The sequence below is a fragment of the Eulemur rufifrons genome, chromosome 12 (assembly GCF_041146395.1).
Source record: "Eulemur rufifrons isolate Redbay chromosome 12, OSU_ERuf_1, whole genome shotgun sequence".
NCBI classification, from domain to species: Eukaryota; Metazoa; Chordata; class Mammalia; order Primates; family Lemuridae; genus Eulemur; species Eulemur rufifrons.
The window spans coordinates 12,109,806-12,131,600 of record NC_090994.1 but is presented as its reverse complement, the minus strand read 5'-3'; the positions used below and the strand labels follow the sequence as shown (position 1 = coordinate 12,131,600).

The 21,795-nt window shown below is 32.8% G+C and overlaps 1 protein-coding gene across 2 annotated transcripts in view; it reads left to right on the top strand.

Annotated features, from left to right (window-relative positions):
• Positions 1 to 21,795, top strand: part of MICU3 (mitochondrial calcium uptake family member 3) — an 80,156-nt gene that overhangs the window by 28,416 nt on the left and 29,945 nt on the right. For both annotated transcript variants that reach the window (XR_011235236.1, XM_069485196.1), the window contains exons 2-7: positions 29 to 182; positions 4,513 to 4,544; positions 12,359 to 12,437; positions 15,983 to 16,030; positions 18,663 to 18,745; positions 21,082 to 21,153. Coding sequence is in view for 1 of the 2 variants with exons in the window: in XM_069485196.1 (XP_069341297.1) it covers positions 29 to 182; positions 4,513 to 4,544; positions 12,359 to 12,437; positions 15,983 to 16,030; positions 18,663 to 18,745; positions 21,082 to 21,153 (468 nt within the window). In the remaining variant the exon portion in view is untranslated. The remainder of the gene's footprint in view (positions 1 to 28; positions 183 to 4,512; positions 4,545 to 12,358; positions 12,438 to 15,982; positions 16,031 to 18,662; positions 18,746 to 21,081; positions 21,154 to 21,795) is intronic.

Sequence of the window (21,795 nt, the reverse complement as noted above, 5' to 3'; positions counted from 1 at the left end):
CGAAATTTATTTGCTCTCTTAACTTTAGGTTGCTATTGGCAGAACAGACAGTGAAGACTTAGACCTCTATGCTACATCTCGGGAGAGGCGATTTCGTTTATTTGCTTCCATAGAATGTGAAGGGCAGTTATTCATGACTCCATATGATTTTATTTTGGCTGTTACAACAGATGAGCCCAAATGTAAGTATGTTTTTAAAATTATCTTAATAATTTTATAAGATTTTTTAATCTTTAGTTTGTAAAAATATGGAACAGTGTAAGTTTTTTAGAACAACTGAGTGATGTGGTATTTCAAAAGATATTATGCTATATAATCTTACCAGTCTAGTATTTCTTATAAACTCTTATTCATATCTCTTCTCTTTTCAGTAACTTTCTATTACTCTATCTTTCTCAGTATATCAAATTTAAATACCACCTTACTTTTGATATCTTTATAAAAGATTCATGATCTGCCTATTTATTTTTATATCCAGCCTAAACAGAGTAATTCAGAAGACTGGCTTTGAAGTTAGCCCTGGGCAAGAATTCTACTTATATCTTTTCTGCATTTGTCATAGCTTCTGCAGTGTAAATATAGTTTGTTTCTTACCTTTCCATGGTTTAGAGCAGTGCTTCTCAAACTTTTTAGCATCATATACATTCTTGCAAATCTCTTAACATCTGACTTAATAGAAGACAGCTGGATTCTCCTGTGCTTTTTGTATTTAATCTGTTATAATCTGTTGTTTTCCATGAAGTATATGAAGAAAATCTACCTCACAGATACAGGTAATAAGAAAAAGGAACAGTCGGATCTGTTTCTTAATCATCATTTTGGTTCACCAAAAGATAACTAACTGAAAATCATTGTACCAAATAATCAGTTGTTTGATATCTGCTTCAAACTTCACACAAATAAATACCTTATGTTAGACTGGAATGATTATAGTCCCTTTTTCTCCAGAGGCAGGGATATGGCAAAAATGAACCTTAAAATAAATCCTCAATAGTTTGGCAAATTGGCTACTTTGCAAACTAGCTTTTAATGAACTAATTTTTTATGCTTTGGATTATTTCCATTGGAGATCAGGGGAGAGAGAGATGTATATATTTGGGATTCATCTGTGCATCATTTGTAATTAATGCAATGTATATGGATGAAATTGCCTAGGGAAGCAGTATAGTATGAGAAAATAGATGACACCTATAATCCCAGGACTTTGGGAGGCCAAGGCAGGATGATCGCTTGAGACTAGGAGTTCAGGACCAGCCTGGGCAACATAGTGAAACCCCGTCTCTACAAAAAATAAGAAAAATTAGCCAGGCTTGGTGGTATATGCCTGTACTACCAGCTACTCAGAAGGCTGGGGCAAGAGGATCACTTGAGCCCAGAAGTTTGAGGCTGCAGTAAGCTATGATCACACCATTGTACTCCAGGCTGTGTGATAGAGTGAGACCTTGTCTCAATAAAAAAAGAATAGAGATGACCAAGGACCAATCCAATCCTTGAAGAATTCCTGCACTTTAAAAGATAGATGTACAAAAGGCTTAAAAAGGATGAGCCTCAAAAAGGGACATAGAGTGTCCAGAGACATAGGAAGAAAATCCTAAGAGTAAGGAGTCATACAAGTTAAGGAAAATGGCTAGAATGGTCAGTTGCATGGAATGCTAATTTTTATTTGATTACAAAATTATTAAATCTATCCTAACTTAATACAAAGAATCCACATTGTACCAAATCAATTAAGTAAAAATGTATCTAATATGTATACAACTACTTATGTGTCAAGGGTCTTTTCTGTGTACTAAGAGGGATACAAAGTCCCTACACTCAAGAAACTGACAGTGTTATAGGAGGAAATAAAATACAGGAACAACCACCTGCAAGGTAGAATGTGGTCATCTGGCACATGGTAATATACAATAAATATTTTTTGAAGGAAGGGATTTCTGAGAATATTAAATGGTGTTTTGTACCAAAGTCTCTAATTTTTTGTCAAACTTATATTTAAGAAGTTATTCTTTAAGTTATACTTTATAATTTCATATTTTGAAATTTTTTAGTTCATTATTTTATAGAATTTTTTCTTCCTAATATACTCACTAGAAGCTGAGTTTTTGGAAATAACTTTTGTGGTAATTCTTCTGATAGGTATTCCAAAACCATACCTTGCAGTAAAAAAGCCCCTGTTTCTTATTATAAAAAATTTGCACAGGACATTTTATAACCACAGCATATTGAAAACATCATTAAGAATAATCACAAAAGGTCAAGATATTTGTAAAAACTGTTTTGAAAATATGGGATATTAAAAAGAAATATTTGCCTCAGAATAGAAAAATGCTTCATGGACTGAATATTAAATCGGATACATAAAAAAGCAGCATAATGAAATTAGACAGACTTTCTTTAAGCCTTGGTACTTACTAGCTTTGAAAACTTGATTAAGTTATTTAATCTTCTTTTTCCTTGTTTATAAAAACAGTAACAGTCTCATGACCTTTTTTCAGGTTTAAGTGAATCAATTGTGCTTAGTATATTACCTGACATATAGTAAATATTTAATAAATGTTGGTATCTATTGTCCTCATTATCATTTGAATTCATAACCATGATTTGAAAAAAAAATCTTTGATGTAATTTTATGATGACATTCAATAGAAAAAATGGTATGCTGTGTAAACATTTACTTAATAATTATAGTTCACATAAATGTTAATTGGGATATATATCTGATTGTTGGATATAATTTAGTTTTTGAAAACTGGAAAATTTCTTATTTTACCTACTTAAATAGAACCTAAAAGTTGACTCTCCCTTCTAGAACTAAAATCAGCAATAGATTATTTTCAGGTAGCATCAAAAATTATTTTAATTTAGTTTTTTAAAAATATATTGTTAAATATTTCACAAATACAAAAAAGTATTTAAAATATAATGCACATCAACCTACAGGTTAAGAAATAAAATATTTCCAATAGAATTGAAGTCCCTCTCCACCCAAGTTATATTTATATATGCAGTAACTTCATATGAAATAAGGAATTTAGAAAGTTAGAAAATCCTTTGAAGAACAATCTTAATGGCTCTTAGTCTTTATTAAAACAGCTAATAATATTGAACATGGTGACTTTTCCGGCAGAATGAATATGTCTTTTGTGAATAATTTACCATGGAAATCTCATAAACCCTACAAAACTCAAGAGTATGTCTAACTTCCTCTTTTGATAAATAGCTTCTGAACATTGCATAAGAGTATGTGCGTGTACTTTTGTACCATTTATTTTTCTTCTTTTCTTACTGCTATATTTCGGGAGCAACAGAATAATAAATCTTAAATTGTTAGGTTCATTGTTAAAAGGAAAGTCTTTGCAAAATGAATGCATACAGTATCATAGTTAAAGTTACATGTTAAATCCTAATTTATAGACATGATTCTAATCACTTGATTACATGTTTGTATAAATTATCTTGGGTAGAGGAAGGATGTTTTTGCTACATAGAGAAGTCTATCTTTAGAAACATATTTCTTCTCTTTTGACATTAAAATGAGTTATATTGCTTAAAAAAGAGAAAGTTACGTAGCAAAAAAATGGCTTTTTTGTAATTTTGAATTTGATATAATATACTATTATTTATATAGAAATAATCCCGTTGCCATATAGGAAAAAAATTGGTTGTCATTATTGTAGTTAGCTGAAATCGTATTTACCAGTTTCCTAATGCAGCTGTGTTATAGGACTTAATCACATATAAACATGGAGATAATTTTTAGGCAGGCATTAGATATTTACAGTGTTCAAATCTTAGCCAAGGAAACAGCAATAATGACTGTACATTTGTCCCAACATTGTCAGACTTAAAGTGTTTGAGATCTTCAGGAGTGTGAGGAAGAATCTGAAAAAGAAAGTGTTCCCAGATATTTCACTCAACTATAAGACTCTTGTTCTGGAGATGTTCTTCCCTATAACTGTTTATAGGGAATGAAAAACAGGGCAGGAGTTTCCCTCTCACTTTACCTGCTCTCCTTTTCATCTCTTTTTCTCTTTGCCCCCATCCTTCTCCTCCACCCTAGAGAGACCTGACCTATGAATTATATTCTAAAATATTGTGATAGCAAAGATCATGAGTAACAACTGAAAATAATTTCTGTGTGTTAATATTATTTTAAATTTTAGGATGAATGTTTATAAACGTCACTATTTGTGCTTTTAAGCCCCTAGGATGTTTAACATGGAGTAAGTTAATTTACTTTATAAATCCAGAAAGCCCCAAATTAAGATAATATGGTTATAGAAAAGTGTCTCCTATTTCACTGTTATTTATTATAAATAGTATATAGTATATAAAACAAATAGACAATATAAGTAAGATCATATTTTAGATCCAAATTTTGAGGTTAAAGAAAACTTTGCCTTATGGACATAAAAGTTTGATTATGAGTTATAGTTCAGGATGGTTAGTGAATGTCGATATATATTACATGAAGTATTTATTGTGTAATTATTTTACATTTGTTTATTTTAGTTGCTAAAACATGGAAGTCGCTTTCCAAACAGGTAAGTTAAAGCTTTTGTTATACATATGCATGTGTATACACAAACTTTATAAATATATGCATGGATATATACATAAATTTAATATATATCTTATATTATATAGATAATATAAAAATTATCTATAATCTATATCTATATCTTATAAAAATTTATTGTATAAATTTTTTTGCCAATTAAATCACCTCAAGGTGACTTTTTTTTATCCTCCAGATTGTCAGAGCTAAAAAGGTAGACAATTCTAAGGGTTGGTGAGGATGTAGATCAATGGTTAATCTCATGTGCAAATGTAAATTGATATACCCACTTTGGAAAACAATTTGGTTATCTACTAAAATTGAAGATACCCTATACCTAGCAATACCATGCCTGGGTTTAAATTCTAAAATAGTACATGCACATGTACCTAGTAAAGTTAAACTTGAATATACTCTATGTCCAGTAATTTCATACCAGTGTATATACCTAGAGAAACTGTTGCTTATATGAGATTCACAAGAATGTGTTATGGATTGTACATAATGGCCAAAAAAACCTTAATACACTAATAGTAGACAATAAATAAATTTTGATATATTCATATAGTAAATACTATATAATAATGAAAACAAATGCATTATAGCAGTGCTTTAACTAGATTGAATCTCAGAAACTTAATGTAAACAAAATACATAATTCAAAAAAATATAAAGTATAGTTCCATTTATATAAAGTCCAAAACTGGGAAAATGAAACCATTGGGATATAGTTGTCTGTTCTCAGTTTTTGGTGTGCTCTTGGCTGAAGAATGACCAGACACACCAAAAGTAAGTCAAGCTTGAAATGAGGTTTATTGAGGAAGGACAAGATAAGTTTTTAGAGCAAGAGCAAGATATATTCACCACAGATGATGAACAGACCCCCTGTTGTCATAGGAGGGCCCCGATTATGGGCTGGGGTCCTGTTTTATATTGTCTAGGCTCAGCCCTCCTTGTGGTTTAAATGTCACTATTGAACAACTTTGATGGATGGTTGGGAGGTATATAACCTGAGTCTTACTGAACATGAGCCTCTTAGAAAGCCCACTTGGGGCGGTGAACCGCAATGTAGATTTAAGCTAATGACATGATAATTAATCTCAGGTTGTTCTAGGTCACCTGCCAGACCCTATATACCTACCTGTGCTGCCTGGCCAGCGGGCTAGGGAATCCTCCGCATTCTTTTGTAGTTGGTGTGCTAAGTTCTGATTGGCAGATGGTAGGGCTTCTCTCCTCCCCCAGGTCTGGCAATTGCTAGGTGGCCTTTGTCCCCAGGAGGGCCAGAGGTCCCTCACTGTCTGCCTAACAAAACCACATTATTTACAGATACATTCATAGGTGGGGAAACTAAGGAATGATTAACATAAAATTCGAGACAGTAGTCACCTTGGAGATGGAGGGGAATATCATCAGTACTGGGCTCAAAGAGGCTTCTAAAGTACAGGTAATTTTCTATTTTTTAGCTTAACTATTCCTAACTTTAAATTGTACATATATTCCTTTTATACTTTCACATGTATGATAAACTTCACTATTAAAAAAAGAGGAATATTAGGAATCTAGGGAGCTTCATTAACTAGTTAAAGGGAATCCTCCAAGTGCCTACAACAGACATATGTTTATTTGTAAAACTTTAGAGACATTCTCTTTAAAATTAGGTATAGTAGTCCTCCCTTACCTAGTGGAGAATACATTCCAAGACCCCCGGTGGGTGCTTGAAACCGTGAATTATACTGAACCCTATATATATTATGTCGTATCTTTTCTATCTGACAACCAAGAGGGCTACTAAGTGACTAACAGGTGGGTAGCATGTACAGTGTGGACACACTGGATAAGGGGATGGTTCACATCCTGAGTGGGATGAAGTGTGAGATTTCATCATGCTACTCAGCACAGCGTGCAATTTAAAACTCATGAATTGTTTATTTTTGGATTTTCCATTTAATGTTTTTGGGCTACAGTTGACCGTGGGTAACTGAAACAGTAAAAAGTAAAACTGCAGATAAAGTGGGGGACGACTGTGTAATGCAAATGTGCCTGCTGTCACAACTGTTCCACAGCATCTTACCAGAAGTCTAAGCTCACATGGTGTATTAGGTTACTAGGACTGTCATGACAAAGTACCAGACTGATGGTCTTAAACAATAGACATTTATTTTCGCACAGTTCTGGAGGCTGGAAGTCAGAGATCAAAGTATCAATGGGTTAGTTTTCGTCTGAGGCCTCTTTCCTTGGATTTTCTTAATAGATGGCTGTCTTCTCCCTGTCTTCACATGTTCTTTCCTCTGTATGTGTGTGTCCTAATCTCATAAGGACACCATTCACATTGGATTAGGGCCCATCCTGATGACCTCATATGATAATCCAATTACTTCTTTAAAGGTCCTCCCTCCAAAACAGTGAAATTCTGAGGTACTAGGGGTTAGGACTTCAACATATAAATTTGGGCTTGGGGGACACAGTGTAAGCCATAACAGGTAGTATGACAAGAAAATAAAAGAGCCTCTAAGGATTGGAATAGTGGCAAACAATATGATTCAGAGAAAAATATAAAAACACATAGATTTCAAATTTATTTAAATTTCATGAAAGTTAAGCAAAGTTGCTACTGGATGTAAGATCAGTAAACCAAAGCTAATAATACGCCCTACCCCAGCAGTAGCAATTAGAAACTAATATCAAATAAGATATTTCACAGTAGGAATAAGAACTATTTAGGTACTTAAAAGTATACCTAACAGAAGATTTACAGGGCATTATTAAATTATATTTTTAAAAAGATGAGTAAATGGAGAACTATATCATGTTCATGGCTGGTAATAAGCTATTTCACAATGATATTGATTTCTTCCAAATCTATCTATAAATTCAGTGTAACTAATAAAAATTCCAATGGAATTGATTTGGAATTAACTTTTTAAATTAACTTGGATAAGTAAGGGCCCCAGAATATTTAGAACAATTTTGAAAGGAAAGAGGGGAAAAAATCCCACTGAGATGAGTGGGTCAGTCACATATTAAGATTAATAATAGAACTATAATAGTTAAAATAGTATTGTATCATTGAACAGATTTTTTAAAAAACTAGCTCAAGATTATAGAATCCAGAAACAGATCCAGGCATATATGGAAAGAGCTATAATCACTGGAGAAAAGGTTGACCTCTCAATCATAGGTTTTGGAATAATAAACTTACCATTTTAGGGCAAATACAATTAGTTCTCAAACTTACAACCATATATAAAAGCTGATTTCAGTGGATGGATTAGGTTCTTATTTGAGACAAAAATTCTAAATGATTAAAAGCAAAAACGAGGGACATGAGAGATTGTCTTTTTTAAAGACAAGACACATAAATCAAAACTCAAGGGAAATTATGGCAAATTTTACAAAACCAGATATTAAAAACTTTGGCATCAAAAGACAATGTCAACAATGTTAAAGGTGGTTAAGATGTACGATGGATGTGAGAATATGCTTTCAGTCTATTACAGAAAAAAGGTCTTTTAGTCATATGGAACTTCTATAAATCAGTATAAAAAATCAGCCCAATAAGAAAAAAATGGACAAACATAGCTAGGATGGCCAATAAATATATATAAAGGAGCTCAACCTCACTAGTAACCAGGGATATGCAAATTAAACAAATGATGGGATACTGTTTCACACCCACCACACTGTGAGCTTCCAGAAATCTGACAATGCCAGTAATTAGCAAGGACAACAAGAAGGAACTAGGTGAGAACTTTTGAGAGAAATTTGTGAATGCCTAATAAAATTGAAAATTCATATGAGAAATCCTACTTTCGGATATATATACTAGAGAAATATTTTCACGTTTGTACCAGGAATCCTATACATGTTTCCTGAAGCATCAATTGTAAGAGCCAAAATTTAGAAACAATAAATGTCAATCATTAGGGAAATAGATAAAAGAATTGTGAAATAGACATACAAAGAATAAATGGAGAAATACAGAGTTAAAATGAACAAGTACGTTAGAGCTATGTGTATCAACATGCATAGACCTAGAAAACAGGTTGGGTAAAAGAGCAAGTTGCAGAATAATACAGACTGGTAATTCTTTAACATAGAGACCTTATTAAGGGTCCATAAAGTCAAAACTATTTTCATCATAATACTGAAAAGATACTTGTTTTATTTACTCTCATTCTTTCATGAGAGTGTACAGGGGAGTATTCTAGAGGCTGTATGATAAGTAATGATGCCATTGCTCTAAGAGCTAATGGAATATGTGCTTGTGTATTCCTATGTTTTAAAAAATTCTTGTTTTTATTTTCAAGTAAACTAAATATTGATAGATGTAACCCATATAAATGATATCTCTCTTGTGTCCATATTTTTAAGAGCATAGAGTTTCATTTCAAAACTGCTCTTATAGACAACTGCTGTGTAGTCATTAAAATGAAAATGAAGAATATTTGACAGGAAAATATGCCCATGATATATTAAGTGCAAAGAGTAAGTTACAAATTAATGTGTAGAAAATGATTTAGTCTTTGCAAAAACAATAAAAATACTATATAAATATGCCTAGCTAGAAAATTGGACTAAAAGGATGTTAAGTAAAACTTAAATTTGGTTTAAAACTTAAGTTTGTAATCCCTGGATTACAATTAGTTGTTATTTTCTGTACTTACTAATTCTCCTATAATATATATGTATTAACTGTATAATTTTAAAAAATTACACTCATTTAAGAAAATTGTATAAATCCTTTAAAAGGCCACTGTAATTCTAGGAAACTGAATTTAATACAACAAATATTTATTTTGTATCTACTTGCAATACTGCAATATAATTCCGACACTAACCACCCCCAGCGTTAGTGTCAGATTCCAGAGGCTTTAGGGCATGGTGCCCAACAAGACTGCCCCGGTTTCACATGCTTACCACAAGTTTGGGAGAAATCCAGGCCACCCACATTCTGACCTTGCTGTCTACAAATCTGGAAGGTTTCCACAACTCCCCTCAGGTTTAATAATTTGCTAGAATGACTCAGAACTCAAGAAAATGTCAAAGTTATGATTCTGGTTTTATTGTAAAGGATCCAAATTAAGACTAGCCAAAGGAAGAGACAGAGGGCAAGGTCTAGGAGGGTCCTGAACGCAGAGCTTCTGTGCCTTCTCCATCAGGGTGTCACCCTCCGAGTACATCAATGTGTTCACCAATCTGAAAGCTCCACTGAACTTGGTGTCCATAATTTTTACTGGAGTTTCATTATATAGGCATTATTGATTAAATTATTGGCCAGGTGATTGAGCTCATTCTCTAGCCCCTTTTCTCTTCCCAGAGGTCGGGCTGGCTCAAACCCCCAGTCCTCTAATCATAACTTTCTTTCTGGTGACCAGCCCCCATCCTAAGTCATCGTCTTAGCATAAACTCAGGTGTGATCCAAGGATTTAGAGTCTGCTTCACAGGAACCAGAGACAAAGGCCAGTCAGTCAAATTCTTTATTATGCAGCACTATTATATATAAGAGACCGAGCAAGGCACTGGGAGTGGGGAGAGATTCTCAACATGAATGGATATATAAAGATTTTAATACATTTTTTTAAGTCCTTAAAGTTAACAGAGAAGACAAAGAAGATCCATGTGTTGATTGAATGACCTAGACCAGGTGAAACTAGGTTAATGCTAAAACAAACTGCTTGGAGTCAGTAAGGATCGGGCTCTGCCATTTACTAGCTGTGTGGCTTTGGGTGAGTTACTTATCCACTTTAAGTCTCAGTAAAATATACATAGTGAGGATTGTTTTTAGAGATATATGAGATACTGTATGAACCCATAGTCAAGCACATAGAGGGCACTCAATAAAAGGTAGCTATGATTTTACAGTCTCAAGCTCTAGCTGAGTTTAAGTTGAGAACAGATAAGAATAGAAGACATGAAAACAGTTAAAATGGGGAAAGATTAAGTTAATATTTATACAGTTATAATGCAACAGAGATAGTATAAATTAAGCTACATAAAATGTATTCAAAATGTTTTATTAATTCTGTTACTGTAACAAAAATATTTGAGTTTACTGTTGTCTAAATAGTAAATATCCCAGCTTCTCATTGCTGTTCATACCTGAATTCTTACCTCTGTGCCCTTGCTGCCCTAATCAGATACCACTGGTCAGCTGGTGGCATCTGGCACTTGCAGTGCAGATGTAACACCATGAAGGAAATGAACACAAGAATCCACAGGTGGCCTTCAAGGAGCCCATAACCCCCCTGAAAATGCTGCTGCCGCCTTTGGCGTCCCAAAGATTTCTTTATTTTCCTGCTACTCAGCTTTGCAATTAAAAAAAAAAAAGATGTTTGTAAATGTCATAGAGCATTTTAGGTACAAGTGCACTAGGAAGGGTTTGTGTGAAATGCTCCTCAAACTTGAATGTGCATAAAAATGACCTGGAGATCTTGTTAAAAATGCAGATGTGGTTCGGTAGGTGTGGGATGGGAACTGAGATTCTGCATCTCTCACAAACTCAGATGATTCTCGTACTGTTGGGGACCCGCACGAGTAGCAGGGATCAGATCTGAAAATAGAAGTGGTTTCTGTGTTTGTTAATGTGCTACTGAGCAAACTAATTTTTTTATTTCAAATTATTTCTGGTTATCTCACCAAATCCCTTAATCACTTTTCTATGCAATTAGCCAAATTATGATTTCCACTTAGGTTTTTTTATAGAATACATATAATAAATTCAAAATTGATTTAATATATGAGCAATGATGTAAATGTTTAAATTCTCCAGTAATTTCCCACCGTCAGTAATAGTTGGATTTTTTTTTTAAAAAGTAAAAAAAAAGCTAAGCAACAGTTGAAGTCTGTGTTCTTTATTGAACATTTAAGTTAAAATTAGAAAAAAAAATTGAAACAGTGCCCACAATAACTCAGTACCCATTTTGTACTTCCTTCATCCGATGTCATCATTCTTTGTCAACATTAAAATATTGTTCATTCCTTTCTGACATAACCCTTTGTTCATTTCCTCCTCTACCCAATGCCTCCTAAGTCCAGAAGTGCTAAAGAGACATTATGTGTGAAGCCAGGTGATCTTCTCTGACCTTCATAAGGAAATCTACCTTCTTATATGGCTTTCATAAAACTATCCCTTTATTAGGCTGGGTGCGGTGGCTCACGCCTGTGATCCTAGCACTCTGGGAGGCCGAGGCGGGTGGATCGCTCTAGGTCAGGAGTTCGAGACCAGCCTGAGCAAGAGTGAGACCCCCCTCCCCATCTCTACTAAAAATAGAAAGAAATTATCTGGCCAACTAAAATATATACATACAAAAAATTAGCCGGGCATGGTGGCACATGCCTGTAGTCCCAGCTACTCAGGAGGCTGAGACAGTAGGATCGCTTAAGCCCAGGAGTTTGAGGTTGCTGTGAGCTAGGCTGACGCCACGGCACTCACTCTAGCCCGGGCAACAAAGCGAGACTCTGTCTAAAAAAAAAAAAAAAAACAACTATCCCTTTACAACTGGCTCCAGAACTTAAACTCACTGTTTTATCTTAATTTGGTTTTCACCTCCACTTATTAAATTTATCTGAAATTTTGAGTAGCTCTAATTGAATTTAATATGGCATGTTCATCATTTGTTTTATGTTTAGACTGGGTTTTGTGGTTGAATGAACCACAAACATAGAATAAGAATAAATGATGCCACATTTCAGGTCTTTTAAGTGGAGATTTTTTTTGGATGGACATTTAAATCTTTTTTGATTTATTTTATAAGTAAGTGGTTTACCTATGAATCAGTAGTGTAATACCTTCTGTCATAGGAATTGAATCAGATGCTCTCAGAAACACCACCAGTTTGGAAAGGATCATCAAAATTATTTCGAAACCTTAAAGAAAGAGGTAAGTTAACTTAGTACTTATGCATTTTAATACTGACACTATATTATTTATACTACTTATATATACATATTTTCCCATATCTAAGATAAATTTAAAATTACGTATGCATAGAGAAAAAATTGAAAACAAAAGCACCAAAATATTACTGTTTCTAGGTATTAATGTTATTCCTGGGTAGGGTGATTAAGTGTGGTTTTTAATATTACTTTTTATGTAATTTGTATCTTCCAAATTTTTTACAAAATGAACTTTAAGAGGTTTAAAAAATTGGTTTTAACCATATTGAAAAGTATATATTTACCCACAGAAAGCATTTTGCAAAAATACTAGATCTCCAAATGTCTATTTTTCTTCCTTCCATTTTGTTTCCGGGGAATTATAGGTATTCCTGAACATAATCAATATGAAAAACTTAATTTGATTGTTCTTTGGCAGAAAAATTTGAACATATTTCTTTTAAAGACCACACTCATTGCAAAATCCATCTGTTTCAAATTACTCTATTATCAATATCCATATATCTAAGTTAATTCTTCCATACATTTTCTAGCAATCAAATTATATATTATAGCTTTCATTGCAGTTTTCTTTCCCAGTGTACTTTTTGTATTAATACTTATTTATAGAAAAAATTAATAAAATCTCTTTAATCTTAAAAAAGGGTGTTTGTTATGAATATACTTTTTAGTATTCTTAAATATAGGAATATATAAAATAAAATATTAAAGAAATCATATAGTTTTATTTTTCTTTTTTCATCAATTTTCACCGATATTGGTTTGAAAATGTTGTACTTATTTTAGCATGAAGACAAATACTTTAAAGGAGTAGTTATAATTCATATATTTTAGTTAAGCAGAATTAGAAATTCAAATTGTTCCCACATGGTTCACATAGAATCTGAAAGGAAGAGACACTTATCTTTTATTTTAGTTTTTTCATAAGTAGGGTTTTAAAATCTTTGAGAAAACTGTGCCAAGCTGTCTTAAAAAGCTCTTAGCAATTTTTTTCCTGGAAGTTGTCTTAAAGATTGCCATTCAGATCTTAGGATGGGATGATAGGATCAAGAAAATTCAAAGCTCAGAAGGATCAGGTAAGTATCGTGAATTTCAATCTCATAGGAAAATGCAAATTGGATCAACTATAGTCTGAGAAAAATAAATACATGGAAGAAGGAAATTCTTTTTAGTTAAGGGGAGGTTTTAATCTGGAAGTCCTGGGTTTAGGCATGTCCCAATCCTTCTCATGTTATATGCATGTTTGCATTTTTTTTTTTTCCGCAGGAGAGAATCTATTCAGTGCCAACAGAACTATCTGCAATGATGGAAATGTTGTGTTTCTGTGCTGTCTCATGTAGTAGCCACTAGCCAAATGTGCTGTTAGGTACTTGAAATGTGGCTAATGTAACCAAGGAACTGAATTTTTTTATTTTTACTTAATTTTAGTTATTTTAAATTTAAATAGCTACATTACATGTGGCCAATGGCTACCATTCAGACAGTGCATATCTATTATCATTCTGATTAGATTATTAAGGTAATCCATGATCTCAGAAAGTTTTAGAAACATTACTTTAGGTGACATAGAGAAGTACAGAGAGCCTTGTTTTTTTTTTTTAAATAGAGATTAAGTAGCAGAGAAATTTTAAAACTAAATCTTTAGAGCTACTGAAGATTAATTTTAAAATGAAGATGCTTATCTGCTTAAAATATTACCCAGCAAGAAAATGGTATGCGGTTTTTAAAAAAACTAATGCGCAACATTTATGAAAACACATGTTACATAGACTTAGTTTTCAGTTAACTGTAGTGTACATGATATAGGAATTAAACACTGTAATACTTTTAATGAACTTCTCTTAAATTTTTTTTTATTGAATTTTCAAAAGAAACCTAGTTGGCATCTTTCTTATCCTCTGTTTCTAAAGATCACACCATTCCTGTATGCTTAGCACTTATTTTAATTTTATTTTTTTATCCTGGGTAACCATAAATTAAAAAGTTAGTCTTATTGTTTTCCATTTTTATAATTGGAAAGCATTAGGAATCTTCAGTTCTTCTTCAGCAGTATTTTCTCTTTTCCTTGACCATTTTTATTAAATTATGAGTTCCACTTTGTTTTCCTTCCCTGTAGATTAAGCCACCTCAATAACCATATAGTCCTTCAGATAAGTGCCTGCTATGATAATCATGATTGGGACTCCCACTGTGAAGTAATCCTTCACTTGAGGGAAATCTTGAGTTAACTATCAAATAAAAGATGCATAGCAGTTATTAAAATTCTTTATAGCAACCAACATCTCTTGTGTACACGACCAGGACAATTAGAACGACAGTCAGTGAGATAGGATTTCCATTTCCTGATCCCATTTCTTTTTTCTTCCTGCATCTTTTTTTTTTTTTTTTTGGTGGGGGATCCCTATGGAATCTAAGTATTGTATCGTTATATACATTGACCATTCCAGAATCTTTCTCCCATAACATTCATGGCAGTCAACCAGAACTATCTGTCTATAGGTCACAATATTCTAGTATAAACAAAAGAAGGGAGTGAATGCTTTCAGGGCCTCCTGGGTAGTTCCCTTCATGTCTCTGACAAACTGCCAGATAGTGACTCCTCTTCTCTTTGTTTTGTAACAAAGAGGGTAGCCTCAAAGAACATCAGATAAAATGGAGTTGTAGAGTTCATGCTCTGGTTATTTAAAGATTTCTTATACCCTTTTCCAAACATCAGAACTATCTGATATCTAAATAAGTATTATAGATACCTATTCCTGATTTTAATTTTAGTATCCACTAGGAAGGTCAATTAAACCATCAATTCTAGTTTGGGTTGTTATATTCCAAAAGCAAGAATTCAAGTTACAAAATGTATATTTTTATTTACTCCATACGAGCTCCTTTTATAGTTTGTAATTATGGGGTTACAGAGAACTCAGGATGCAATATACAGAAAGTATAAGCCATTTAATTAAAGTAAAAACTTCTTAGAGTATATTTAATAGAAACATTTTCAAGAATAATAATGATAATTTGAAAGCAGAAGAGTAACAAATATAGAGTTTTGTTTTTAAAATACAATACAAAATCCAAACTTCTAAGCAAGAATGTCTAAATGTTTTATTCAAGTGTTACTAAAAAGTAATTAAGCACTTTACAGTGTTAACCATTTCTGACCTTTTTATTTATGTTAAAACATTAAATTGTATTAAAACATTACGTTAAAAAGTAGCAACAAATTTAAAAGTTAAAAGTGTAAGTAAAGATAATTTTGCCTTTTTTGCCAATATATTTGAGAGCGTTAATGAGAATCTTGTATGGGTTTATACTAAGGCATGTAGAACAATTAAAGTAAAATTAATTTTGCTGCTTCTTTGGGTATGATTTTTTAGTAATCATTAGTCTCATTTAAAACAGTATTTAGCATCTGCTTTAAAACTGTAACCTCTTTATTCATAGTGTTTATTGTTATTAGAATATTTTAGTTTGATAAATATGAAGATAAAGTAATATTTTATAATAACATAACTGATATTTTTCTTCTAGGTGTGATTTCTTACACAGAATATCTTTTTCTTTTATGTATTTTAACAAGTAAGTATACTCATTAAATCTATTTCTGGATACAGTTTATTTTTTTAATCAGAACCTGAGATCTTTCTTAGATTCTCTTACTATTAAAAATCACTTTAGGTATATCCATGCTGTTTGGGAAAATTCATGTTTGAATGCCACAGAAAAATGCTAAGCATAGCACTAGCAAGAGTCAAAAACATAAATATATGGTTTATGGTATAGTAATACAATGCTGATAAATTTTAAATTTAATATGTATCAATCCTCAGGGACTTGTACTTTATGTTCCTTTTGCCATCAGAACTTTTCCTCAGGATCCTCATGATAATAAACATCATTCAGGTTTCCTTTCAAATGTAAAGACTTAGAGAATCCTTACATGACCATCCTCTCTAAAATATTGTAAAATAGCCCCTTCTCCCATCTATTCTTTTTTTTATTTCTTTGCCATGTTTTGTTTTCTTTATAGCATTTAAACCATTTGAAAGTATTATTGGTATACATGCTCTTATCTGTCTCCGGACACTAGAATGCAGGGTTCACAATGGCAAAGATTTTATCTTTTTTGTTCATCTTTGTATCAAGAACAGTGTCTTGTATGTGGTACCATCTCAAAAAATAGTTGGTGAATGAATGAAGAAAGAAATGAACGAAAGAATATTGCCAGTGGAACATCCAGTTGTGGGGATTTGTGATGTATGGAAACAAGAATATCAATAAAACTCTGTCATTAGAAACAAGACTTAAAATACCTTGTGTTTCTATGATTAGAAAATTTACACCACTGTGTTATTCTTAATAGAGTATGAATGATGTTACATTGAATTGTGTTACAGCACGTTGGGCGGGGGAGGGAATGTGTGCATGCAAGTGCATATGTGTTTCAGAAATTATCTTGTTTTTTCCTGTGGTTTTTGCTCTTGGACTTAAAATGTTAGTGCCAAAGAACAGCAAGTGTTATACAGTTGGTAATAGGGCTACCTGCGGTTGATCCAGTCTGGAAAGCCATAGTAATGATGCAAGTCTGGTCAATGATGAATTGCTGCAGTGAGAATCAGAGTGCATCAAGGAGCATCTCAAAAACTTGCTCAAAAGTTATCTTGTTAGAACAATGATGGATGCAAAATTGGAAGTTATAAGTACCTAAACCAGCAGAGTGATGGGCAAGAATCAGAATAATGCTGGTTAGGAAAGCCACCTGTTGAAATGAGACAGAGTATGGTTTAAGGATGTAGGAAAAAACATATATAGTGGGTTTTGTTGCTACAGAAAGTTTAAGATCTTCGGGTGCTGTGAAACTTCCTTTGGAGTTCAGTACTCATCTGTAGAAGCTTCTAAGGAGTTTGAATTGAAAAACTCTGGAATGTTATTTAGATTCAAACTAAAAAAAAGTGAGAAAAGAGGGCTGATAGGAAGTGGGCTACATAATCTGTCACCTGTCTATAAATGTCTCCTTACCTTTTATTATTTTAATTGTATTTCCCCTTCCAAACAATAAAATTGTAAGGATTTCCTTTCTATGTGTATTTTTAAGATCTTTTTAAAGCTTAAAACTTGGTTATCAGAGATGGTATAAATTTGTATTTCTTTCTCAAAGAAATGAATGGTAACGAAAGTAAGTTTAGATTCCTGAAATATTAATACATGCAAGAAATGAGCTTTTTCCATTTCTTTTCTTTTCAGAGACAGCTATTGCCAGTTAAGAAAGGGCCGCTAGCTTCCTTTCTTTCCAGGTTCAAAATTTCACAACAGGTGGTAGCAAGTGTACTTATGAAGGGGTCCCTTTTTAAACATTTTGCGAGTCCTCTCAAAAAGTACAATGTTTTGAGAAAGACATGTACACTGAGTTCCTTTTTGAAGGACACTTTCAAGTTTTCTTCTGTTGAAGTTTTCTCCTTTATGCTCTAAAAGTGAAAAGAGGAAAGAGATTGAACCTCATTATTAAAGTTCATAAAATTAAAACAGTTCATACTGTGTGAAAGTCCATCTTTCTCAGAAAAGCAATTGTTCTTTGTATTTTGGGGAAATTGGAAGTTACATATTCAAGCCTCTTTTATTTTATATTTCTGTTTTTGAAGCCTCTGGAAGTTTAAACCCTAATATGTAATCTGTCATGCTTGACATTTATTTTCATAGGTCATTTCAGTTATAATTTTCCCAAGAAATGGGACTGGTCCCTTGTGTCATATTTTAACTATTTTTCCTGTTACTCTAAGTAATTGAACCTACTGAAAATATTTCAGATGTGAGTTGATGTTTTTCTTTTCTGAAAATATTTCAGATGAGAGTTGATATTTTTCTTTTAAACAAACTGACAGACTTTGGATAAGAAAGAGAAATGCTTATTTATAGAAGGAGAGTAGTCAAATTTTTCTTTCAGTGCTGTGCAACAAATATCACACAAGTACTCTTAAAGCGTCTTATCAATCCTTTTGTTACTAAGTGTGCCAATACATGAAGCAGAAATATGTATACTTTAATATAGCTTTCATTATATTTAACTATTAATAATAGTATGTTGCTTGTAATTTCTTGGTTAAAGAAAGTTTTTCAGTACGGAATATGAGTAACTGTTTAGAACTAATATCAATTTTGTGCTTTAAAATGCATTTTTCTATTTTATGAATACTCTTTCTGTTTTTTCTGGCAGAGCCACATGCAGGTTTTAGAATAGCTTTCAACATGTTTGACACTGATGGCAATGAGATGGTGGATAAAAAAGAGTTTTTGGTGGTATGTATATTATGTGCTGCATTTTATCAATAATTAAATATTGCTAAATATTTTTTGCTTTATTGGGAATACTGCTGTAGAGAAAAGAGTGAAAAATTTATGCTTTTGCCTTTATTTAATAAAGAAGCATATATTCATGTATTTGAACAATATTTACATTATAAAATATAAATTATATTCAGTGTATAAGGATTCTTATAGTTATTTGTGCATTACCTAGAAGTTTGACATGTATCAAATATTTTCTTTTGGGTAGATAACAGGCAATTCTGAGACCATATATACCCAGTTAACATTTACGCCGCATCATAACAGCCACCCAGTCACAACTCCTTCTATGGGAACTTCTCTTCCTTCTCAATATAGGATTCATGATTTTTCTTTTTCCTTTTTTCTTTCTCTTGCTGCTGCCTTGTATTCCAGTCTTGTCCCCTTTCCTTGTTCCCTTCTCCTTTCTTTGACCAAGGGATGGTAATTCTTAGGTATTTATCCTTTGATCTTTCTCACCTGACTGGTTCAGCCTCGGTGCTGGTGGGATGAAGTCCTCAGCTGTGCACTCGTCTTCTCACATCTTCCCCGCCCCCACTTCCAGAATGTTTCTCCCAGAATGTGCTGCATCTATATCTGTGGCAATATGCCCATCCTGTTTTTTCTCTGAAGTAGAAACTAATGTTAATTTATTCCATAGAGTAACAAGGTGTACCCTCAGCATTTATGTTCAACTCTGTCTTTACCTATACTCTCCTAGTAAAAAGAAAGAGGAAAGATGGCACATCGATAGCCATTTCATTTTCTACTTCTGTTTCGTAACATAGCTGTTAAAAATCCCTCAGAAAACCTCTTAAAGAGTTTCATATTCACTTCAGAAGTTAAAATACAGAAGAAATCTATGACATCATTCTTTTCCATAATAGGAAAGAGATAAAAATCCTCATCAAAAGCTAATTAGTATCCAGTCAGAGGGAAGCAAGCAGACTAATTACTGGGACTTAACAAAAACTTAAACTCACACCCACAGAACGCTCGCCCAGGTGCAGTCTCTGAGCCCCAAGTCACTGGAGCTGGAACCTTCATTCTAGTGCTTTGCAGAATGGTGGGGAAGTTGGAATTTTCAGTTTGGTTACAATAGATAAAGATATGCTTCTACCATCCTACAGTGGTCAAGTTTAGTTTAATGTAGTTTTCTCATGATAGTGTACACTATATTTTAGGAATTTTCAGAATGGACCTATTTTTCTAAATAATGTTCTATGTATGAAAACGCTGCCAAGTTCCATGCCACTGACTAAAGATTAACTTTTTGAACTCAGTCCATTGGAAGTTGCCTATGTGAATGTCGTTTGGAACATTGTCTCTTTGTGGAATTGGGAGGTAGAAAGATTCAAGTAGAACTCCAGTTTGTACGGCTTTAAAGCTGTGGTCCGCTCTTTTCCATTGTTGTACGGCTGCCTCATATGTGATATTTTTTGTTTATTTGTTTGCAAAGAGTTCCTGAAAGCAAGGGATGGAGTGGACCAAGTTATTTGTAGAAATCTAAAATCTGTGATTCTCCTACCTATCTATAAAGTGATTATTAACAGTTCTTTTCACTAAAAAAAGTATGGAAATAATTTTATGTGATAATAAAATCATTCATATTTTGTGGCATGTTTTTAAATATTATTACAATATATATCATAGGAGGTAATATATTTTATTTTACTTTAAACTGTTGCTATATAAAATAAAATGAAGAGTTGAGATAGCTGTCCAAGTTATACAAACAAAAGCAATGAACTCTCCAGGAAACTGATACGGAGGTAGGATTAGGCTTTTCTTATTAATAATAAAATCATAGGATTTTAAAGAGGAAATGATACTATTTATAATAATAGGTAATATTTATTGAGAACTTACTATGTGAAAGGCAATGTGCTAAATAATTACTTGTAATATTTTCAACACACAGCATTCCTATAAGGTAAGGAATTCTCTCCATGTCCAGATATGGAAAACAAGCCTTAGATAATCAGGGTAAACTTGCTCAGGGAATTATACTGCAGAGCCCGTGCTTCATCTCCTTTTATGAGTGTGCCTCAGACTCTATGTCTTCGTGTCTTCGAGATAAAGTAGAACTGTAACCTTAAGGACCTTTAACTTCACTGTGGGTTACCAGTACCAAAGGATGTATTTTCTTGGGAAAAAACTGAAATCAGAAAATATATTTCTAGTAGTTTAAACGTTCTTGGTGGATAAAGCTAACTATTTTCTTTGTGGAATATACCTAGTACATGGTGGTAGTTATACGCCCAGAAATTCTTGTTGGGTATTTCATTTTTGATTGATTTCTTTCTCAGCTTCAAGAGATATTCAGGAAAAAAAATGAAAAGAGAGAAACTAAAGGAGATGAAGAAAAGCGTGCATTGCTGGTAAGAATACTTAATAGTTTCAGATGGGTTTTCTAGGTGAGAATTATTTTATTCATGTTGAGAAACAGTAATTAAAATTTGTAACTTTGGAGCTGTCCCTTTCTTGAAAACTTTCTGAAGTTCTTATGTAGAAAAATTGCTTTAGTATTTATATGCATTGATATCAATATTTGTACCAAATATTGATATTAAATATCTGTATCCATAACCACATTCATTAAATCATTTTCATCCATATTGTTATTTGTGAGATTTGAAGGGTATATCATGTAATAGATTAATACAGATCATTATGCATGTAAAAATTTAAAGGTGAATTGCAAAGATTTAATTATAATGTGAGTGAATTTAGTGGTATTATAACAGTATGACTGTTGAAGCAAATACAAGCAAGTAATATGTTTTTTTTTTTTTTTTTGCATTCTTAGAAATATATATTATAGATTTTTCTTCTGGGATGCATAATATTTTCGTCTTATTCTGAAGTTAGAGTTAAGCAACATTTCCTTCCATCTTCCTACCAGTTTTCTTTTTGTTTGTCCCAAACATTTCAGCCTGACCATAGGACGAGTTCACATAATAAAAATAACAGACAGGTACCGAGACCTTACTGTCTGTCACACACTACACTAGGTAGTTTGT